Genomic DNA, 23,672 nt, shown 5'->3' with positions numbered 1-23,672 from the left:
TGGCTGTGATATGGGTCTTGCTGAACAGCAGTGTCACATCACCATTTAGCAGCTCGGCAACTAACAGCACATAACAGGGCTAAAGCATCTCTCTGACCCCCATATGGGAAAACTTGAACTGTGAAGCAAGATACTCGAGGACTGTAGAAACATCAATTGAGCCAGACAGTGAAGACAGAAAATACGGATGCCGGTGTGGTACATTTGTATCAACCTCTGTTGCATGTGTGCATGGCATTTACGAGAGTCACGTGATTTACATAGATGCCATTGCCATTGTAATGAAAAATAGATTCTACACTTGCACACACAAAAAACAAAACCCACATCTTAGTGATGGTAACATCCTGTTCCAACTCTTATGTGGCTGATACACAGGACCACCCAAAGATTTACTAACATCAGTACTAATGTACATTCTCCCTTTGACTGGATAGCCTTCCCACAAGCTGAAATATGGTAACTCAAATGACAGGGAATAAACTCAGACTTTGAAGTCAACCCCTTACTGACAAAAAGTGGTACAAAAGCAGACTCTTCTGGGTGGCAGTTAGTTCTCCCTGATGCAAAGAACTTGAAAACATCAGCATGAAAACCAATGAATTACAAAAATTCTATCCATTCTCCTAAGTATTCAAAATGCCTAACAGCCTGACCAGGCAAGGAGACAGCTGTAAAAAGAGCATTTTTTATATTGAAGAAAAATGCCAAATTTATGAGAAAGTGAACACAAGAAAAAACTGTCCGCAACTCTTAGATCTACCAAGACCAAACTTGGGACATGGATTCTGGAAACACAGAAAGTCTCTGTGGCAAGTGTTAAACAAATAATTACCTTATAATACCAACAGTCAACCCTATATTGATGCAATTCCCATATTGAATTTTATCAATTGGGTCAAAACCATTTCAAATTATTAAATTTGTTCTCACTGATGTTTTCCAATCTTGAGCAAAACAAATGACCTTCAGACCAACCCTCTGAAACATTATTCAATGAATAGCTTGTCCATTAAAACTAACTGATATCAGAAGGTGACTTCAAAACTTTGGCAACCATGTCATGTTTCTTGACATGTGATAACCTCTGTGGTTGCAGAGGACACCACTTCTACTCATTTTTGTTTCCTATATTTGTCCTTTATGGTGCATTTCCATCCAGAGTTGCTGGGTGGAAATGTTTGTTCCTGATAAAGATTCTACATTTTACAAGGCCATCTTCAAGACACAATCTTACATCTTTAATTTGACTACAGTTGCCCCTCATCTGACATTACTCTGTATCACTGATGATAGGCTATCACAAGCTTTTTCCTGAGAGTAATAATCTTCTTGGCTGCTTTTCCCCCATTGTGCCAAATAACCCCATCCCTTGTCCCCCAGTGTTGTCCTGTCCTACTTGGCATGCCGCCAGTGAGAGTGTATGAGTGAGGGTTTGATTTTTAATAGAATCAAGATCTGATGGTGCTTTGCCAGCCAAAACAGCAATGAGGCATTTCAGCATGTCAGAGGAACAGTATTCAACTATTAGATAGCCTACCTCAGAAAATTATGATTTTGAGTGAACGAATTATACTCAAAAATGCCGTTAAGTATGCTGCGTGTTTGTGTGCGTTTCTTATCCTGAGGGGCTTATTGACACAGCAGTGCAGGTCGTTCTCAGGAAATCCCCCTTCTTATGAATGGAAGGCTATAATCTCAGTACCACATAGCAAACAACTGGAAACAGTAGCAGCAGCAGCTCTATCAAGCACCCTCTAAAACACAAATACTATATCAGCGCAGAGCACATGGCCTCATGGGATTTCTGCTTTATACAGCAAACATAATTTTTTTTTTTTTTTAAATTAAAAACGGGTAGTAGCCTCTCTCTCTTTCACACAGACACACACACACACACACACACACACACACACACATAAAAACATCTGAGTTTGCATTAAGACATGCACAGACCCCCAGAATGTTTATATATCACATGCCTGCACATGTGAACACGCACAAAAATGCACCCTGCAAGGGATTAACTAGGAAAACAATTACAAAAAAAACAGCTTTAGCTTTCCCTAATGAAAAAAGTGAGGGAGAAGAGATTAGACAGCTAGCAGGCAAGCATTGAAATATGAACAGCTATACGCTGCAGCACATACACTAGACTTAAACCTCCATTTTCTATCATGTAATTGATCTCACAAGCACCATTTTGTTTGATATTTTCCTACTACCCTGCTGCTTTGTAGTATCAGCATATTTATAACATGCCTGCTCACAGGAAGCATTGGATGCACAGCTTTGAGCATGCTGATTGAACCAAATTTATATTAGGAAAAAAAATGTAAAGAGGAGGGGGAGGGTGGAACAAAAAGAGCAGCACACTGCTTTCATCTGATAATTATTTGAGGGTATTTTTCAGCAGGTAGGCTGCACAGAAAAGCACATTCCAGCCTACAGAGAGCCGTGATCGGTCAAGCCTATCCAGTAAAATAACCACCCCCTCTCCTTAGAGTAGATAATGTTGGTTAATATTTAAATTCATAAAATTCTTGCTGGAAAGTGAAAAAAAATCTATCAGTGCCTTAGTCCTGTTTATTAAGATTAGGTGTATTTACACAATATTAAAAACAGGATATGCAGGTCCTATGGTGACCCTGAAAAAGGCATCCTGTCCACAACATCTTTTAGTGTCAGTCCATCATGTCACACTGAAAGCAAGTAAAGCTTTTATACTTAAAAATGAACTATTTTACAATGATGGATTAACTCACTAATCTGTTTTACTATGGATCGATCTGTCATTTCCAAAGCATACCACAAGCAATTTTACGTATGATATTATGGTATGATATATCTTTGAGGCACAAATACATGCTTAAATAAAGCCCTTTTGATTAAAACAAAAACAAAAAACACCATAAACGAGTGAATGTGAAGATTCAAGATAAACACCTGTAGTACTAACAGATGAAATGATTCCCCAGGGTTATCGCACCTTATAGCAGCAAAGCATAAGAGCTTCCATGATCATGTGTCTGATTTGCCTAAATGCTATGGGATCTAATGGTCTATGTTTAAGCTTTGATAAATGTTCAGCAGTCATAGTGATTAAAGTCAATTTAATTATTAAGACTGTTATAAACCAAGTTGCAAATTAGTCTCTATAATTCCCCAATAGCTGATTTTAATGTACCACATCTTGTTTTGCCAAAGTAGGACATCAGTTAGGACTTCAGTGCTGGAAAATTCTTGTTGGGCTATAGTTTCATTACAAATCCCCAGATAAGTAGAGTCATTTGATACTGAAGCATATTAGCCAAGACAAAGATAACAAATATGTAACATTTTTTCTCCGGTTTGATTTTTCTTGGATATCTGTCATGTCCACCTGTCACAGCGGCTGCTGCATCCATATTTTAACCGGCTGCATTAATTTATTTATTCTCATCAGACAGGCAGATTTTCCATATGATCATATGACCCCCAATTTGCTTTCCAAGCATCTGGTGAGCAAACTATCCGAGTAATCCAGAGGACACTTATTAGGCATTAAACAGAATTGATTCTCCGAGAAACATAGGTAGTGATGACAGTATAGTGGTCTCAGAGAAACAGAGCCTTAAGTATACCGACAATTAGGGTAATGGCCTTATCGTGAGATCCAATTCCCTGCTTAAAGAACAGTCAGACGATGCGATGGAAGAGTGAGCACATACTCAAACAGCACCAAATACACACAACCTCCAGCTTTCTGAACACAGCCAAGCACACACCCTCAACAGAGCAGAGCCTGAATTAATGACTTTAGCGGAAGGTTAGTACCTCTGCAGTCGGTATACATTAATATTTTATGTGGAGATCCTTGGTGGTGCATGCATATAAACAGGACTCTCTCCACTATGAATATAGAAAAGAAGCTTCATGTTATAGTCTCAATCACCGCAGTCTTCATCACAAGTGCAACAGATCTACCCCTCACGGTACATATATAAACATATTCCAACTGCATCTGTGTGGAGTAAAAATAGAAACTGTGAATCTTCTTCACAAAAAAAGAAAGAACTAGTAAACCGACTATGCATTATACAACCTATCTATAATTAATTGTGTACTCTTGAATGGATGCAAATGTGTGTAGAATTGGACTTTTATTGCCAGACCAAGAGTCAACCTAAAATCCATTTCATCTATGATATGGGTAACTAGACTTCAATTCAGCTGTAACTACCCAAGTAGTTGAATGACAAGAAGATCATCACAGGTATGCCACATAAGAGCAAGAGGCCAAGGCACAGTCAGAAATACAGCCATTCATAGCCTTACTGCAAGAACACTATTATGGATAGGCCCTATGAAGTAGTTCTACAAGTCCATAGTCAAAATGTACAATACAAAAATGAAACTAAACACTGTAACTGTTACAACAGTGCCAGTCAGTTCAGTGTTTTACAGCTGGTATGTTTGTTCTGTTAGGCTGGAAAGTTTTCTCCTTTCTTTCTTTCATCAACAAGTATTCACTCCCTGTGCATTTGCAATAATGCATTTACTTCATTTACTGTTTAGAAAAAAGTTAAGTCAAAAAGTGGGTGTTGAAAATGGCATTTATGACAAAATCAGGCCATCCAGTGCTCAGGACAATAGGTTTTAGTTTTTATGTTTATGATTAGAGTGCTGTGAGACTGTGGCGGGTCATGTTTTGACTTCGTGATTCAAGGTCTACACCTGCCTGTCTCAGTGAAACTGGACTTGCTGGATTTAGGTGAATGCACATTCTATTCCTGTAAGTGTCTTTGTTTATATCAACATGGCTATCAAGAGTCACAGTTATTTTGGTTTTTGAGTCTTCAAGCAGCATCATTAAGTGCAGCTCTTGAAAAAGATCCGCTCCAATTTGTCTGTTCTTTATTTGCTAATTACCAAAGTAAAGGCTCCATTAGCCTCAAGATTTTCTTAGCTATGAATCTTCACACCTCAGAGGAAACATTCACACACTCCTACAAACCTCTTGTCATATACAGACAGCTATACGTCACTGCCGTTTTCGCACCAAAGTCTTTTGCATTTTAACAGCTTAACATATTTAAGAGCAATTTTAATTTAGCTTAAATCACAAAATATGCGGTTCATTAAATAAAAGCACAGTAATGTTAATACAAGCCCCCAGAATGAACATATGTTGATGTGTTCAGAAACTAAAACTGGTATTGATTTAGCAAAATCTAAAGCAAAGCAGTCAAACTAATTTGAAATGTCGTGCACTTTATAAATTTCTCTCTAAAGAAAACAGTATGGTCCTTCTAGTCAGATGACCAGTCCATCATCTGACCTGAATACATTTCATTTTTCAAAATGGCTGGAATGCATGAAGAAATGGGTGCTATAAAATGTGGTCCATATCACTGAACTATTTTGGTCTGACTGTTTTTTGGTTTTTAAAACAATATTTACCCCAGGTATGGTTGCTTGGGCTACTTAGCTCATTAGCTTATAACAACAATGCCTGCTATCTGTGACACATTTAAATGACAGACTGCAAACACATTGTTAGCTGTCCTTTAAGGCCAACAACTCTTAGATTGCATTTGATTACATACAGATGGTTTTAAGAACTGTGTCTCAACGGATGCAAGGTGGTTAGAAGAGTAAAAGATCTGGGTGTGCACTCTCTAACCGATATGAGTGAAGCTTCCTGATCTTAAAAGTCAAAGATAAATAACAAGTTCAAACAACGCTTTCATTTAAAGATCACACCTGAGCTTGTTCAAAAATTCAATCACATCCACAAACCTCATGGAGCTCATTATGGAGCTGAGACATGACTTAATGTGAACACCAACAGACACCTACCTCTAACTAAACCTGAAAGTGTAGGCAGACTGTATCACAATGACTGATGCCTCCATCATCTTACTGTTCTCCCAAACATTAGCACTTCCACAACTTTGTCATTATCACACACAGGACATGTGAAATCCATTATGTGCTACAGCTTTTCTCCCTCAGCATACCTCATCTAATTATTAATCAAGGCTGCAACCAGCCAGATATTCAGTTTGACCATTTCCAGCTACTCTCACGCTAGGTCTCAAATGTGGGTGCTGCTTTAATAGTAATAGCGATTTTTTTCTAGCTGTACAATGTGATATATTTAAACATTCCCCCATTCCTTCAGTTCCCTGCCTCTGCATTCACATCTGCACCAGCTGATATCTTAACAGGCTGCGCTGGGTGTGGCTTAGAGCTACATACTGCTTATAGCAGTTAAAAACGGGGGGATGGGAGGCAGATTAAGGTATCTTTACATCAGCACTACTCACCAAAACATACTAAGCAGCACTGTCCTGCATGTAAATGCAGTCTTTGTGCGCTCCTCCCATGTCTATGCTGATGACTGAGCCTGGTTTATTGTTATGGTGTGCAGTAAAGTCTGTTGAACTTTGAGCTTCCATCTTGGCAACCACAGGCAGAAAATAAATGTAAAAATGTACCAATAAAAATCAACCGATACAAAAGAAGCTAAAATCAGTCATACGCTGCTGCTTTATTAAAGCAATTACGAAGAAGACAGGTCAGAAAAAGACAAAGTACATGTATGGTAACATTAATTCAAGATTAAACTTACCGAGCTGTGACTTGGGCACTTGAAAAAAATGTTGTTTTTTTCCCCTATTGAACATTGCTCTTTTTAAACTGGCTCTTGAATCACACATTTAGAACAGTCATTGTAAATATGTAATAGTTTCAAACTCTAAACCATCCCTTTAAATTCCTAAGCTTCAGTGGGAACTATTAGAAAAGTGGATGTGGATGAAGTGAAGAGTCTCAACATAAACTTGACTTTTACTGAACGCAAGCTATGTGTTAAACCATTTTCCAGTAGTGACAAAACAGTGATCAATAATGTTAACATTGCTATACAATTATTTAAAAATCCTAAAGTGTTTTAGGAAAAATTTTTAATTCTGAAATGCTGAAGCTACGATTTCTTTGTCTTTTGTGTATTAAGTATAATGACAGATAGTTAATCAGTGGCACATGTTACTTGCTCATACGGACTCATGAAATGCCGCTGTTACTTAAGCATGAGTTGAGTTAAAAGAAATGAGATCAAAGCAATGCTTAGTGGATTATTTTTTGCCAAAGCAACAGCGCACTGCAGCGGTTAATAGATGAGCATTAACGATTGTGACTACATACCCGATCTTGGCCTTCTGCTTGGGCTTGGACGAGGGTACAATACAAGCTTTCCTGCAGGCCTTCTCCTTGGACCGTGCCTTCCCATTTCCTTTGTGCTCATGATCACGGTGGGCTTTGTACTGCGAAGAAGAGCTGGGGAAGCTCTCTGGGCTCATAACCCTTGGGATGTTTTTCTCCCCTCTTTGCCGAGCCTTTGCAATAGCCTCTGATATTATCCTATTGGCCTTCTCCTGCTTGTCCTGTGGAGTTGACTCCATCTGATGATGTGTCCTCCGTGGAACCCTCTTCTCTGATGAGGAGCTGGATGAAGATGAAGAGGAAGATGAAGAGGATGATGACGAAGATGAGCTGCTCTTCATTGGGGGACTGAGGACCCGTATCTGGCTTCCGGGACCATTAGCGTTCTTTCGAGGCTATGGTGAAAGAGAAAAATAAACAGAAACATAGTGAGTATGGTATGGTACTGTAAAAGGCGTTTCATAAACAGCAGCGATGTCATCTAGCTTTCGAAACAAAAAGCTGCACCTTAGAAAAATCTAGTGATGCAAAGATCTTTAAAAAGAAAAGCTTAACAACAAAATAAATGTAAAAATACTAGCTTCAAAACACTGACTCACAAAAAATAAATAAAAAATACAAAACAGGAAGAACCCCCCCCCCAAAACATCAGCCTTAATTTACATAATGCATATAACAGATTACAAAGCCAATGAGGTACAATGTGGATGTACTGATACAGCCTGCAGCCATTTACAGGTTATGTATTTCTACTTATATAGGTGTGCTGTCACTAGGTTTGGTAACAAACAAATTTTTTTTAATATAAATAAAATATATTGTTCAAAACATCTTCCTGTTTTGTAACACCATAAGTATTTATTTAAAATACAAAGCCATTAATACCACTACTTGTATTTATAGCTGCATTCAGCATGTGGGTCCACTATAGTCACACAGCTCAGCTAACACAATCGAATTATTGTTTCCTTCATAGAATATTGTGGAAGCACAGTGCGATGCCATTTTACTGTACAATAAGCAGCTGAATCTAATAAATATGAAACAAGGTCTAAAACAAGGAAGAAACTAAATGTTAAAATCCAGCCTTCTATGAATTCGCAACATACTAGGGTGCATCCGTGTGACGGATGAAAATATCACTCATTCAGAAAAACAGAACCTTCTAAAGGCTGTGTGAAGCACTCAGGCAGCAGAGCTTGTTGCTGTCCCCATCTCAAAAGCTGGGGGTGGGGGGTGGACCTGCCATGCTCTGCATGATGCTCACTTTAACTCCACTCTACTAGTAGACGCTGAGCTTGATGAAAGGCCAATGTTTCCTCCAAGAATTCATTTAGATCAAGGGCAGAAGACCCTCTGTCTGAACTCTGAAACCATGTGACATCAAAAGTCAAATTAAATTCTTTTGGCTCAAGTAAGCTTTTCAAACGGAGGGTTAAACACGGGTTCAATGTAGCAGGTCACAATGAGCCTCGCAGACATAAATAATCTAGCCTGCCTGATACATGATAATATGTGCATAATAGATGGCGTGACTGCGGTTATGACTACACAAGCACCCTGTGGTGGGCTTTAAGCCCAGCAGAGAGGGAACCCATAAATGGATGACCTAATCTAAAAATGTGTTGCGTATGCCTACATGGCCCAGGCGCGGCTGGTTGCTTTTTTTCCACACTGCTAGCTAAATAAAGAGAATTAGCTTGAACCTCACTGACAAAGTGGGGGAGGGAACTGAATAACTAGCAATTCATTTGGAAGAAGTGGGGAGAAAAAAAAAAAAACCACACACATACACACAAAAGCTGCATTATGATTTTCACGTGTGCCACGCCGCTGAGGCTATTAGGAGGAAATTTACCAGATCATGCTGGAATGTTCTCATTTAAGTTATTGGTGAAAAGAAAGAAAAAAAGAGAGAGAGACAGAGGGAGGAGTAGAAAGTAATGTTTAAGAGCGGAAGAACATGAACGCACATGAAAGAGGTAGGAAAGAGGAAGACTAAATATGAAAACAGGTTTCTATCAGAGAGGGAGCGCAAGGGAGAGAGAGAGAAAAGATAAAATGCACCAAAAGTGAGAGCACTGCAGCTGTGTAATACATCTATAAATAACTGAAATTACAGCCTGCCAGCACTGCAGTGATTTCAATCTCTCTAGCAGCACGCAGTCCCATGAAAACGGCAGGGACTATTACAGCTAATGAAAAGGTAGAGTAAGCTCCATTTGGGCCGGACACCTTTCCCTCGCTCCCACCCTCTCATTTCCACATGTAGTGAGGTCTCTGGTGACTGACAGGCTCAACTCATAGAGGGCACAAATACACGCACGCACGCGCGCACACACACACACACACACACACACCATACACTGTACATAAACTACAGAACAGGGCAGCAGAATTCAACTGAGAATGAAAAGTGATGTATGATCAGACAGTGGGGATGGGGAAAATACTGTACATCCAGTAAACCATGCTAAGGTCCAGCACAGCAAAGCAAATGAATATAGAGGGAAAGGGGAAAAAAGCAGCAATGAGTTCAAGATGGCGGCAGTGCAGCATGAGCCAGTAGCAGAGGAGGTTGTTCAGTTCCTGCCGGCCCCTCCTCCTCCCCTTGTCCCTCCTCCCTCCCAGCTCTCAGCACAGCTCACTTACCCTTCCTCTTGGCCTCTTCACTGTAGACATGGTGTTTTTTTTCCCTTCCTCTTTCCTCCCCCTCTCCAACCGGCTAACAAAAGCCTTGCCCTTTCGCCGGGTTTCTTCTCTCTCCGTTGCTCACTCACACTTTCTGTTACAAACACACTCACTCTCTCCTTTTCGTTTTTCTCTCACTCTTCCTTGAGCCGTGTGTCCCCCCCTCCCCTCCCTCTCTCCTCGTTTGCCTCCCCTCCTCCTTCCCGGTCAGCTCTTCTCCTCGGGCAGTGCAAGAGCGCCGGATCTGTTCGTCTCCTCCTCCCCCAGCAGGCAGGGCTCAAGAGGAGCGCATGGGAGCTCACTCTCTCTCTCTCTCCCACTCGCTCTCTCTCTCTCACCCTCGCCTGTCTCTTCACAGGGTGATGGGGGAGCAGCGCTGTTGGCGGTAGAGGAGGTGCGTGGCAGTCCAGGAAGCTCTCATTCTGCTGCTGTGTGCTGCTTTACTGTCGTCCGGCTTCACCCAAGTCTCCCTCACTCACTCTCTCTCTGTGCGTGTGTCAGAGTTGCCTTCCTCTCTCCTCCCCTCTCATTGATTCCTCTTTTTGCCTGCCTTTCGTGAGTGCTCTCAGTGCCTCTCTGAGCCTTCACCCTCTTGTTTCTTGTTCTTTCTTGCTCTTCCCGCTTAGCTGTTTCTCTTTTTGTGCCTCTCCTCGTCTTCTTCACCAGCTGGGATAAGGTAGGTTACTCCTTTTATTACACACAAAAGCCTTTTTTGTGTTATCTTGCTCGCTTGTTTGGCTGATTGTTTTTTCCTCCTTTTTCCCCCACTTATCTTTTTCCTCGTTCTCCCTCGCTGCCCTCCCCTCTCCTTGGCTCGGGCGTGTGTGGCGAGCTCGAGACTCTGGCAGGCAGAGCGGCGGAAAATGAAAGCACAAAGCAGCAAAATGCATCAGCATGAATATTAGAGATGTCGTTAAAACCCAGACTCGTTTTTCTCTCCCTCTCTCTCTCTCTCTCTCTCTTGCTCACTCTCTCTCTCTCTCGCTCTTTGTAAGGAAGTAGGCCAGCAGATGGTGCTAGCAGTTATTACATTAACTTTCACAACTTAACCCCCAAAGTACTGGATTTCTCCCACGCCACAGATTGTCAACATCGTAGCTTTTCACTTCCTCATATTGGTTACTGATAGTGATATGGTGATTTATAAATAGAACAGCAGATTCCAAGAGAAGAACAAACAGAAAAACAAATTTCCAAAGGCTAAAAATATATTTCTCATACAAACAGACTAAGAAATGAGCAGAGTATAACAGACTTTCAACTTCCTAATTAAATCTGGCACACACAGCCTACACTGTCTCCAGCGGTGAATTCAAGCACTTTTACCGGGTCAAGGCCAGGTCACCCTGCTACGAGTCTTGAGGGAGGGGTGACCAAGAATGGAAGCTGGGATGTGTCCAAGACATGGAGCTCTTCCTGTGAACCACAAACTCTTTGAGCAAGAAGGCCTTTCAGGGAACTCCTGACAGCACGATGTAGGGGCCATGTGCACAGCCTGGCACATGGTATTGGGAATTATTTAGACACAGGCTGGCTTGATGCCAGGTACAATACCCCCCAACGACTGGGTTAGGCCTGAGCTACTGACGGACGCCATCAGCTGTTTTTAGTCTGTGTTTACTGTGCAAAACAAGGTAAACCAATATCCTTCCCACACAACACAAAGTCAATTTCAAATGCAGCTGCACACAACAGAGTTTGTTGTCTGTCCAGTTCAATTCAAGGAGGGATACACTTTCCATGCCGTTTCTAAAAAAAAAAAAAGTTATTCTAATGGCCAAATCTAAGACACCAAGAAACTAAAGGACTAAATGGTTGCATTCACGGGATGAATGATTACCACAATTCAAAACACGAACAGTTTTTGAAACATATGCCATCTGACCGGTCAGGGTGACACAAGCAGCATGGCTGTTGTGAAGACATTAGTAAATAAAACACAGAGTAAGACATCATCCTAGGAAGCAAGGAGGCAGACTTTCAGGCAGGAACACATCCAATATAGTGTTACTTTTTAAAAATATATATATATCACTTATTATATTATTAAATGCCGATTCTCCTCACATGTGTTGTGAGTTTATGGTGTGAAATGTGTGGGGTAGTGTGTTGAGGTTACAACACAATATGGCTTTACACTCCATGTTGTATACATATTCTAACAGCCTTATTCAAAATCTGTATGTGTAAATGGGGGTGTTGGTATAGCAGTGGCTCTAGAAATTCTCACACCATCTCCCTCTGGTTTGCACTTAAAGCTTTATATTGTCTTTTCTACAGAGATCATAGCCATGTGTGCACAGCAATAGTCCTTTCTAAATGTTTGCAGCAGCGGGCATTGTATCAACCTGCCAAGCCAGGCCTTGGAGTTTGGACTTTAAAGCAGACCACATGCTTGCTGCGAGCAGAGCAACAGCATTTTCTCCAAGCTCAACAAATCTATTGTCAGATAATGTCCACCAGGCTACAGTCCCCAAGGATGACTCGACAACACACACTCACTCACACTCACATTGTAATGACTCCACAGTCATATATTGCAAAGTCATATATTCAATCCGCCCTAGACAAACTTAAAAATAAATAAAAATACAGTCTCCTCACAGTCCTCATTAAACTGCAACAGTGAAAACATAAAAAAAAAACCTGTGTCATTCATTACTTTAACTGCCACAGGTTTACACAAGTATGCAATTTTATACATCCCACAATGGTTTATCTCCAGGAAAAAAAAACATCAAGTATTTGAAGAATAAAATAACCTGGTACAAGCCTCTAGAGAGTCTGAATAATGCCTCATTTAAAACAAGATTCAATAACTATGTTGCTTTTAATGAAACATTTTTGCTGCATGGTAAATGTTTTTTCTACCCGGACAAGATTTTAAAAAATGAAGGGGAAAAGAGTATAGCAGTCAACAACATACACATGCTTCAACGGTCACATGGCATGAAGCCACAGCTCCTTGGCAACTAGACAGTTAATATGCAAACAAGCCTGGCAGCTCTGTACAAGGGGAGTGGCTTCCTTTTAGGACAGATGAGGGAGGGGAAAGGAAGAGGGGAGGGAAGTAGAGAAGGGGAGGGGAGTAGCAGAGCTGGTAAAAGGAAGCGGGTGGAAAAAAAAAATGTGTGTGCGCATAGAGAAGCAGCGTGGCTGCAGAGGCACAGGTGTCTGTCTCTGAACACTCCATTACTTCCTCATCAAAGGGTCTGTATTAGTGCGCCACTGCTCTCATTTCTTGCCTGAACCACCATGAGAGTCTCCACCAACTCACCATTAAGAAAATGGAGAGCTCAGAGCTAGCAATGCACTGGCTGTAAATGACAAGATGGCTAGCACCCACGAGGCTCCAGAGCCAAAAGCCAGCTGTTACTCTCATATCCCAGAAATTAATTCCTTATCCAGCTCAAATGCAATGACACCAAGTGTCAGTGACAACACTGTGCGGGATGAAAAAAAGGCTGCACTGGAATAGACAGTGCACACAGTTCACATTTTTAAATGTTACTTAAGAATTAAATTTGAACAGTACTTGTTTCATATAATGATGTTTTCACTGGTGAATAAGTTTACTGTTGTGTTCTCAAGCCATAAAATACACACAAAATCAAGGACAGCTATTCTGTAGCGGAGACTCAACTGTGTGATTTTGTTTTGTCTTCAGTGACCAATGCTAGATCCAATCTATCCTTGCCATGATTCTGAATTAGACATGCTATGATGAAAATGGATGGCGTCCTGTTTAACTATTTTTCTTTTTAGCCAAAAAAATAAAGTCTCAACAATATAATGATTTATGTATTTCTTGGAAAACAAAGCCAGCTTTCAAAATTTAATGAGAATCAATTCATAATATTCTATTATATCTATCTACTATTTTCATTTCTGAACCTGTAGCACAGAAGTAGATAGTCCACTTAAGTTGTATTTGTTATATTGAATATTCTTGGTTTAGTTGCTGCCTGGGTAGAGGTTGCAAGTGAATGAACACATAAAAGTCACCTGTAGTGAATTCACCAAATAGTTACCTGCCTTCTTGTGCTAAACGTATGGTCCTGTGATTTGTCCATTTGTGTATCTATTTGTTTATGGAGAGCCTAAGGGTTTTCAAACAATGCAAACATACACTTGTGCAGCCCTCCAAAATCTCAACTGCTCATTGCTGGATATGGATGACATGCATTGCATTTAACAGAACAAGTAAGGGAGTGATAGTGGCATTTAACTAGAATGAAAAAAGCACAAACCCCCCCATAAAACTCCAAAGTTTAAAAAATAAAAGTATGAAAGTAGAAACCTTGTTGCAGTGGACTCATTTTGTTGCTTTAAACACTGTTTCATTTCAGCTCTTTGTATGTTTATAACTTCGCTTTTCTCCGTGGCTGGCTGATGGACCAACAATAGCACAAGCAAGAGTAGCCCACAGACCGGTTTTACCACATACTTTTGATACTGCCCCTGTCTGATGATTTATGCTCTCTACAGGTAGATTGACAGTTTGTAGCTGCCCATAGACAGCTAACACACTGCCAATGCACTACAATCACATGGGCACAATGAAACATGACATGGACCTTTTAACTAGGGAGCTCACAGAGTAAAGACCACTTGATGACTGTTTGAGCTGAACCTGTCATTTGTGTTCTTACCTACACCTCAGTCTGGAAAAATTCTGGATGACCATGACTGTTTAATGTCAGCCAGGCTGTAAGTTTTGAAAGGAGGTGGGCAGGTTATTCATTCACCTTCCAAACAGGTGTTCTAGTTTATCAAAGAGAATAACAGAAATTGTTTTGCAAATATTTAAACTTTTAAAAAAACAAAAAAAAAACATTGATACCCAAGAAAGAGGTTTTGGCTTTCTCCAAAAGAAAAGAAAAAAAGAAAAAAACAAACAAACAAACACCAAAACTGCTTTTTTTCACAAGGACTTTCTAAGCTGGGTTTAATATACTTAAGATCAAAATGGATTTTTCTTTTTCATATGGTGAAATTTAAGAGGGAAATTGAGAGACCTTGCTCAATTCGCTGCCTGAACTCCAGTTGTTCTTATATTCCGAGTCACCCCCTAAACATTTAAACCAGGAAGAAGCCAGCTTTGTATATTTTTAATGAACTTTAAATTAGACATAGTTTTTCTCTGTCTTCTGCAAGTGTGAAAGGTGTTAAACCATCAAATTACTCGTAATGTAGGTGTTTTTAAAAAGGTGATGCTGCAGCTAGAAATAACTACTGGTCACATGGGAATTGTTCAGGCCACTTTCATCTTACTGTTAGTTCAAAACGTTTCGTATAATACAGATAATTATAATGCTGCATCCACCGGGTTAACCATTCAATAAACCCAACACACCCAAAATAAGTGAATGAGCATGAAAACTGTACTAGCCTCAGGAGAAACAACACTGCCAGCACACTATGCATTGTGTGTGCACATGTATGCATCTGTGAAGATAATTTTAGATAACGTGCGAGTAAACCAGGATCTCAAAGCCGAAAAGGAAAAAAACAAACAAATACAATACCCCGTTTTCTTTTCTCCATCCTTTAACAAACATTCTCCAACAGACTGCATGATCTTTACATCAGGGTTATTTCAGTACAAATACAACACTAAGTGTACTGGATACAGTTAACTAACAGGCCCAGCAAATTGAAGAATAGGCTTTATAAATGTAATCATGCTGCACTCCTTAGAAGTACAACAACAGATCCAACAGGCTTTCATAAAGAAAGCCTATATGCTTGTGTTTGTGTAATGCACTATTTGACTTCTTCCTTTATTTAAACAAGTTCAGCGCTGACAGACATTCCTAATTCCAACAAAAAGCCTTTTGGGTGCAGATGGGATATAGGTATAGTATGCTGGACGTAATCATCTAGCTATGTCAGTAATAAACACTAGGGGGTGACTGTGAGGAGACAAAGCAGGAATGCAAGGTATAGAGAAAAGATGTCTACAGCCACCTTATGTGATTCACATCCAAGTATGAGTGCAGAGTAAATGTCAGCCCTTTGTCTAAATTCCACTAATAAAGCAAAAGAGAAAAAAAAGAGGAAATATGCAACAACCCACAACATCATGATAGTGATTTTACATTAAACAGCATTGTTTTTAACTCCTGAAGTACTATCACAAATGGGTAAATATTTGAAACTGTTTCTCTCTTTGACTTACTACCCACTTAACCAAATAAAACTGAAGCACTGTCTGCCCCTCAGCAGTGTTTCTAAAGTTACTAATTGAACTAAAGCCATGTGAATAGCAATAATGTCTTTCATTATGCTGATGACTAGATTTAAAATCGTATTTTGTTAATTAATATACTGAGGAAAATAAACTCAGGCCTCTGTGTTGTGTTTGCTTTACTTATGATGCTCATTTTCCCAGTGATTCCACAAAAAATAAAACTTTTAAAAAATTAACAGCCATGACGTGGGTTTGGGAGTTGGTCAGAATACATAGTATGGTCTAGTCTGGGCTCTTTGATAACCAGGGCCAATGACTGAGAAGAGAGAGAGCAATTCTAAGTAGGGCATTTGCCCCTCTTGCATCTTTAAGTGTCAGCTCAGAGGGCAGACACTCACTGAGATTTAAGATGATATTTCAAGGACTAGCACTGCTTGCATGCACGAATGAGTAGGAGTCAAAATGAAAGCAAGAGACCATCCATCCAGAGAGGGACAACTCTCACAATTAGTAGCTGACAAACACACTTTAAATACCAGCAGTGCAACTGAGGAGCCTCACTTCTGAGTAGTGGTTAATATATTTAGTATACTTTATTCTTGACATTCAAAACAAATCTGTGTATAATGTCTTCTCACACATAAACACCCCCACACACTCGGTCTTATCTTTGTGGAAGTGCTATCTAGTTGTATATCACTTTCAAACAGAGGAAAGGACCCTATCATAGACAGAATATAAAACACAAAGTAATTGTGACAACACCAGGTAGTGAAGTCCTGTCATGAAGGGTCAGTTTTGACTATTGCCACCTTTTTGCTTTGAAACTGGACTTTTCAAGCAAGAAGTGGAACTGACTAAGAAACAGAGGGACGGTGGATCATAATTTATATGAACTTTCTCAGTCTTGCCACCCCCTATTTATACATCACAGTTTAAGTGTAGGGAGAGTTTGGAAACTCATCTATTCCCTACAAAATCAGTTTTTATGTTGAAACAAAAGAGCTATTTGAGCTACTTGTATTGTAATATTTTTGATTCACATGCTCCTAAATATATTTCTGTAGAGGGTCTAGTGTTAGTCACAAATGTGAGTAAAGGCTTATGCTGCCCAACATAACTAGCATTGCCTCCCTGCTGTATTTTCCGATCCACATCAGCCTCTTTATTTCATTTTAATGTGGAAAAAAAACCTACTAACAAGGGGAAAAATCATTAGGGATGACTGAGTTTGCATTTTTCAAGGTAAACTCATAACTCTTATTGGTGGTAACCCCATCACTGATCACCACAGCTGGCCAATCAACACTGTTTTTCCTTTCAACTCTGATGAATCCTGAGCTCTGCACTCTTTAAAAACGTCTGTAGCCATGACATTGATTCATCATCAGAACAAAACCAGAGAATGCAGGAGGACCTCTCTATCTGTTATCTTGATTTAAATTAAAGCTTAATGTATAGTCTGTTTGCAGAGATGCTCTTTCCTCAGCTTATTTCCCCCCTACCTCACTGGGCGTGTTTGCAAATGAAAGACTCCAAAGTGTGGTGCCTTTTGAAGAGGGGAGGAGAGACAGACAAGCTATTTAATACTCATAGCAACAGAATGAACAGAACAAGTTAGAACTTTAAGCATAAAGAAAAAAAAAGAAGCAGCAGCAAATTCAGTGACTTAACAGTTTTAACTTTGTAGGTGATATCCACAAATGTATGCCCGCTAATTACGGTAGGCTCGTCATGTTCATTCAACACCGTATATGCACAAATCTCTCCTGCTGGTATAGCCTTACATGTCAGGCTGGAATTAGAAAATAAATCCAATTGTGTCTCTTTATTTCACTAGCAGTCGAGCTAGTTGGATAGCTTTGCTGTGTGTTTGAGCCACACAGTACACAAACATGGAGACTGGACAGTGCTATCTTTGCCTGACTTGTCCCAGCACAAGTGGTTTCACTTATTGGCAATCTCACAGGAGGGCAACAAGACCGATTCAAAAGATTGCCCAACCCTATCATATTCATACAGTGGAGACTTGTTAATCACAATGTAGGCCCACTCTAAAGGATACCCTGCTTTACTGTACTTTTTCGCTATCAATTGAAATGATAAAGTAATAAACATCATAACAATCATAGATCAACTGAGCAGTAGGGTGGTTTCCATTCTCATTTCTAAACTTCTACTTCTACAAATGGACATCCAGATGAGTTACCTGGTCATGAGAAAGAATGCATGTTAAAGGAATCAGTCTGTCTGTCCTTTATATGTACTCCATGGTCCATTCTCAGGGCTATGTGCTCATTCTTAAGTCAAATTTCATAGGGCTTCATGCTTGAAGACTCCACTAAGGCAGACACCATTTAATATGGCTACCAATCTGAATTGCTTTCTTAAAAATTGTGAAACAGGACATTTGCCTCGGTGGAGGATGTGCTTCGAAAGTGCCCTTCTAGAGGTTTTTTGTGTTAGTGTGTGCTGTGGTTGTTCTGAGTAATGATGTGGTGCTCTCTGAATCAGAGATGGCACAGCAGGTCAGACACCAGGCAGTGAAGTGGAACTGAACTGTGCAAAACAAGCAAGCCGGATGATGCCATTCATTAATGGGAACATCGGTGCAAACTGAAGAGTGGAGCCGAGAGGAGGTCCCTTAGGATGCAAGAGAGAGAGAGAGAGAGAGTGGGAGAGAGAGAGGGAGCCAGACAGAGACAGAAGGAGAGGGAGGGAGGATGGGAGGGATGAGGTGGAAGAGAACTCAGCAAAGGGCTTACTGCCAGACCTTTACAGCTCCTTCATTATTGAAGCAGTGCAAAGGCAGAGCAGGGCCAGTGCCTGCGTAAGGAGGAACACACAGAGAGGCAACCACGTACATTCATGCACAAGAAGCACAGTGCGGGTGTGTAGTCAACCTACAGCCTTCAGGATTTGATGAAGTGAGGACTTTTTTTTTCCCCCAGCTTTGATTTCTACCTTCTCCTGTGTGCATGGTAGATATCTATGAAACGAAGAGACCGAGAGTGCAGAGCGAAAGCGTTTTTCCCCACAAAAATGAAAAAAAAAGGAAAAGAATTACCTTAGTTGCATCTTAACTTTATATTAAGATAATGACATTTTAACAGTCAAATCCAAATTATAGATCATTTTTATGACATGTCTCATAAGCTGCAACATAAAACTGAGTTGTTGTTGTTTTTTTCAAACTAATATGCAATCTGAGCTAAAGGTAAAGAAGGTAAAAGAGCATGGTGAGGTCTAACAAGAAGATCGGGTCGTCACCCACAAGCCAACTGAAGCATAACGCAATTCACACCTCATCAGGGGTTCCCTGTTGACTAATTTACTAGTCAATTAAACATGACAGAAAAAATACACTCAAATTGAGAACAATGAAAAAAGAGGGGAAACTGTATCCAAACAAATGTGGTTACACACTGCTCCTGTCGAGTTGCTACATGCCAATTTACTCAATCATTTTTTTTGGTCAAACTACAGCAGTCATCTGCCTTACTTTACCCCTTACTAGCCCATTAGTGGTAGGTGGGTGTGTTACATCTTAGAAATGAATCTTATGTGTAAGTTCAATAAGGAAGATGCATCTGTGTGCTACCCAGATGTTTGGAAGCTAGACAGTGCTTTTCATTACTTCCACTTTCCCAAGCTGTCAAGCTCATTGCTGACATCACTAGTCTAGACCAATCATCTTTCGGCCCACCATCTTCAAGCCAATCGGCCACCACTTTGTGTACTTTATGTGAAATGCTTATAGCTGTGCAATGCCCGACCATTAAATGACAGTAGATTTACAGTAAGATATACAGTAAGATATAAAAATTTACAGGTTTCCTTCGTGTAAACCACCTCCTCCTCATCTCCGCCTCTCTCACATTACTAATAGCTTTATCCAAGCCTCCGTCTTCATCACCACCACCAGCATCTAGACTCCAGGGGGTCTTGCCTAAGTTATCACTAGGAATCTGTACAGCTGTGATGGACCATTGAACTCTAGTTGCCAAATAGCTTAATTCAATCATGAATCGTGTTCAATCCAACCTAATGATCTTTTCTTATAAAACTTAAAGCTAACTGAAGTGAAATTAACAATATATGATTAGTTTAACCAACTAGCATTTCTGGTTCCACATAGCAATAGAACCTTTCATCAGCTAGTCAACTAGTCACACATATCACTAGTCCCTTGTGGGGACTATATTCCTGGCTTTACTTAAATTGAGAAATTTGTCCATCTTTTGTACTAGTATGAAATCACCTTAAGTCAAAGACAGACAGATGTTAGCCACAAATGTCTAAATGTCTAGTGGCAGGGACGAGTTATGGCCAGAAAAGAAGGAGCTTCCCTGCTGATGATGTTACAGCTGAACCCCAAAATAAACACAGGAATGCAGGGTTTAACACACACTTCATTTCATAGACAGTTATTCAATTTCAAACAGACTATCAAATTTTCATCAGTAGAGAACAACATTATGAAATGTTTGGCCACAAAATCTGAACTGAGGCTCTTCAGGTTTTTTTCCTGATGCATTACTGAACAAAGTACAAGAAACGATAGTTATTTTTGATAAAATTTGTAATTTTAAGACTATTTAGATTTTTTTTTTTTAATCACAAACTAAAAATAAATAAAAAAAACTAAAATGAAGTATAAATATATTAAAACTATAGTTAGGTAAATTACTTGACTAAATATACTGGTAGCATCCATGCTCTTATTCAATGGCAACGAAACAAGTTGTATGAATCATATCAACAGTATTTGTACTACATTTTAAGTTTTTATTCTTTTCCACTATGATCTCGAAATTGTAATGCAGATTTATGGTGTGTGAAAAACTCGTAAGTTATTTTATGCTATTTGCATTTCTTCTACAAATGTTCCACATTTAAATAACAAAAAATAATTTAGCAGTTTTTAAAAGGGAGCAAGTTTAAGCAAGTCTTCAATTATACTTCTGATTTCAGCTTTATTATGGTTGAGTTTAATGTTTTCCTAATGTATTTTTTAACATACAATATATGTATTAATCTTACTGGTGTGACCTGGTTGAAATCAAACTGGGCTATAGACACTACAGTACAGCATAACCCCCTTACCTCGCTCTAAGACTGCAGACTTACTTTCCTAATGTGCTTGAAAGTAAAGTGGGAGGTACAGCTTCAGCTTCCAGACCCCTCTTCTGTGAAACCAGCCCCCAGTTTGGATTCAGGAGAGAGAGACAACTACTCTACTTTTAAGATTAGGCTTAAAACGTTCCTTTTTGATACAGTTGGATCAGATTACTCTGAATCCTCCCTTAGTTACGCTGCAGTAGGTCTAGGCTACTGGGGACCACACATGAGTCACTGTTTCTTTTTCAATCACCTTTTTCACTCACTATGTATTTACACACCCTCTGTATTTAATCATTGATTATTATTAATCTCTGGCTCTCTTTCACAGCGTGTCTTCGTCTTGTCTTCCTCCCCTCATCCCAACCAGCCACAGCAGATGGTCGTCCCTGCCTAAATCTAGTTCTGCCGGAGGTTTCTTGCTGTTAAAAGGGAGTTTTTCCCTTCCCATTCTCTCCAAAGTGATTGCTTTAAGGGGGTCATACAATTGTTGGGGTTTTCTGTTTTCTTTGTCTCTAAGGGAATGGGGTTTTGGGGGGCTAACAGGAGGAGAGAAACTGCAGAGAGCATGCAAGACTACAACTCTGCTTGGTCCCAACTCTACATAGTTATGCATCACACAAACAGCAGGTGCTGCTCTCTCAAACCCATTATTTTCAGTGGCTTTCACAATACAACAAAGAATCTCTGGACCTTGTGGTAACTTAAAATGGGCCTTGGGGTGTTGATGAAGCAGCTAAGTATGAGCCGCACTTTATATAGCGATATAGCATTGTCCACATAACTGTTTGCATTTGTTAAAACAGGCCCAAGAAAAATTCTGGTGCCAAAAAAGTCCACCAGAGGATTAAATGACTACAGGCCTGTCCTGCTAACGTCTGTGGCCGTGAAGTCCATTGAAAGACTTGTGTTAAGCCACCAGAAGGACATTGGACTGGAAGTTCACCTAGCTTACTGTGCCCACCTCCACCTGTCAGTGGATCACCAGACCATTAGCACCAGCCTCATCCAGGGATGTGTTCTCTCCCCGCTGCTCTTCTCTCTCTAGACAAATGAGTGCACCTCAGGAGAACCATGTGTGAAACTCCTATAGTTCGTCAAGGACACCACTGCCATTGGTCTGATCCAGAAATATGATGTGTCCGCATACAGACAGGAAGTGGATCCACGCAATCTGAAGTGGTCCTCACATATAGACTCTGTCTGGAAGACGGCCCAGCAGAAGTTGTACTTCCTGCAGCAACTCAGGAAGTTCAACTTGCCACTGAAGCTGCTGGTCATCTTCTACACTATCATCATTCAATCTGTCCTATGCATGTCAATCACTGTCTGGTTCAGCTCAGCCACAAAGCAGGACAGGGCTAAACTGGAAAGGACAATCATGTCTGCAGAGAGGATCATCGGTACTGATGTTACCTCCATTCAGGACCTGTACAGGTCCAGGGCTAGGAAATGGGCAGAAAACAGTGCTACAGGATGTCATTTACTAAAACCTAAAACGTTTGCTTTGACTACAGTTTAAGTTAAAAAAACAAACAAACAAACAAACAAACAAACAAAAAAACAAAAACAAAAGAAACATCTGCAAACATACAAATAGCAGCTGTTGGATTGGACTGAACTGATGGATTGTCTCATTGTCACCAATATACGATCCAGTTTTTTAATCAGTATCAGATCAATATTTGGTTCAAATACTTGACTGGCACATGGCTAATATGGTTAAGTGTGGGGTAACTAGCTTGATGAAATGAAATTTTAATGGCCGTTTTTTGTTTTGTTTTCTGTTTTTTTTAATGGGTTTCAGATATGTTTATCACAGTACTGCTCATTTTCCTTTGGAAGGCCAGCACCTCTTTGATGGTGACCAACATTAGCAAGAAAAGCCCTGGCTCCATGTGGGTTACATTTTGTAGGTTTGCTACAGCATGGTCAATAAAACAAAAATTTATACCCAAAAAGACACAAATAAAAGTCAGATTTTCACATTAGAGGCCCAAAATTGAGGTGACTGAAATACTCTTGTCATTTTTTTTTTTAACCTTTGCAAATCCTGTCTGACAACACTGTAGCCTGACTCACTAAACGGAGAGCAATGATTGATTAATGACATACCGGTTTCAACAGTCAACCCTCTTCTGCAAAGGTAAACAGTCAACTGAGTAAGTCAAATGTTGTTAAAAAAATGAAAAACAAAAAACACACACACAAGCATAACACACAATAAAAGTCTCCACTTACAACGTCTGCATCCATGGCAACTATTTAATGACTTCCTACTGACACAAACCTGTTTGCTGAAGTTACAAATCACTAAGCACTAAGCCAACTGCCGTCTCTCGGGACAATACAATTGACATTTAGTTTGTCAAAGTCAAGCTGTGGTGCAAAAACCACAGACTGGAACAGAATGACAGACTTATGCACTTATTCCAGTCTTATTTAGATAACTTTCTTT

General features: G+C 40.0%; 1 protein-coding gene and 1 long non-coding RNA gene across 8 annotated transcripts in view; one reads left to right on the top strand and one right to left on the bottom strand.

Annotated features, from left to right (window-relative positions):
* The window catches only part of chd9 (chromodomain helicase DNA binding protein 9), a 70,018-nt gene that overhangs the window by 34,468 nt on the left and 11,878 nt on the right, over window positions 1-23,672 (bottom strand). For 6 of the 7 annotated variants that reach the window (XM_025907578.1, XM_005447653.4, XM_025907576.1 and 3 more), the window contains one exon: window positions 7,192-7,604. In XM_025907578.1, the coding sequence (XP_025763363.1) occupies window positions 7,192-7,604 (413 nt within the window). Of the gene's footprint in view, window positions 1-7,191; window positions 7,605-9,861; window positions 10,142-23,672 lie in introns of those variants that run through there. The other variant, XM_025907581.1, reaches the window with a different exon arrangement.
* On the top strand, window positions 10,445-23,400 carry LOC109202609 (uncharacterized). Its single transcript, XR_002062553.2, has 2 exons — window positions 10,445-10,576; window positions 21,546-23,400. It is a non-coding gene; the product is annotated as an uncharacterized LOC109202609 (long non-coding RNA).

This window comes from Oreochromis niloticus, linkage group LG1 (genome assembly GCF_001858045.2).
Source record: "Oreochromis niloticus isolate F11D_XX linkage group LG1, O_niloticus_UMD_NMBU, whole genome shotgun sequence".
NCBI lineage: Eukaryota > Metazoa > Chordata > Actinopteri > Cichliformes > Cichlidae > Oreochromis > Oreochromis niloticus.
This window is presented reverse-complemented; position numbering and strand designations above follow the sequence as displayed.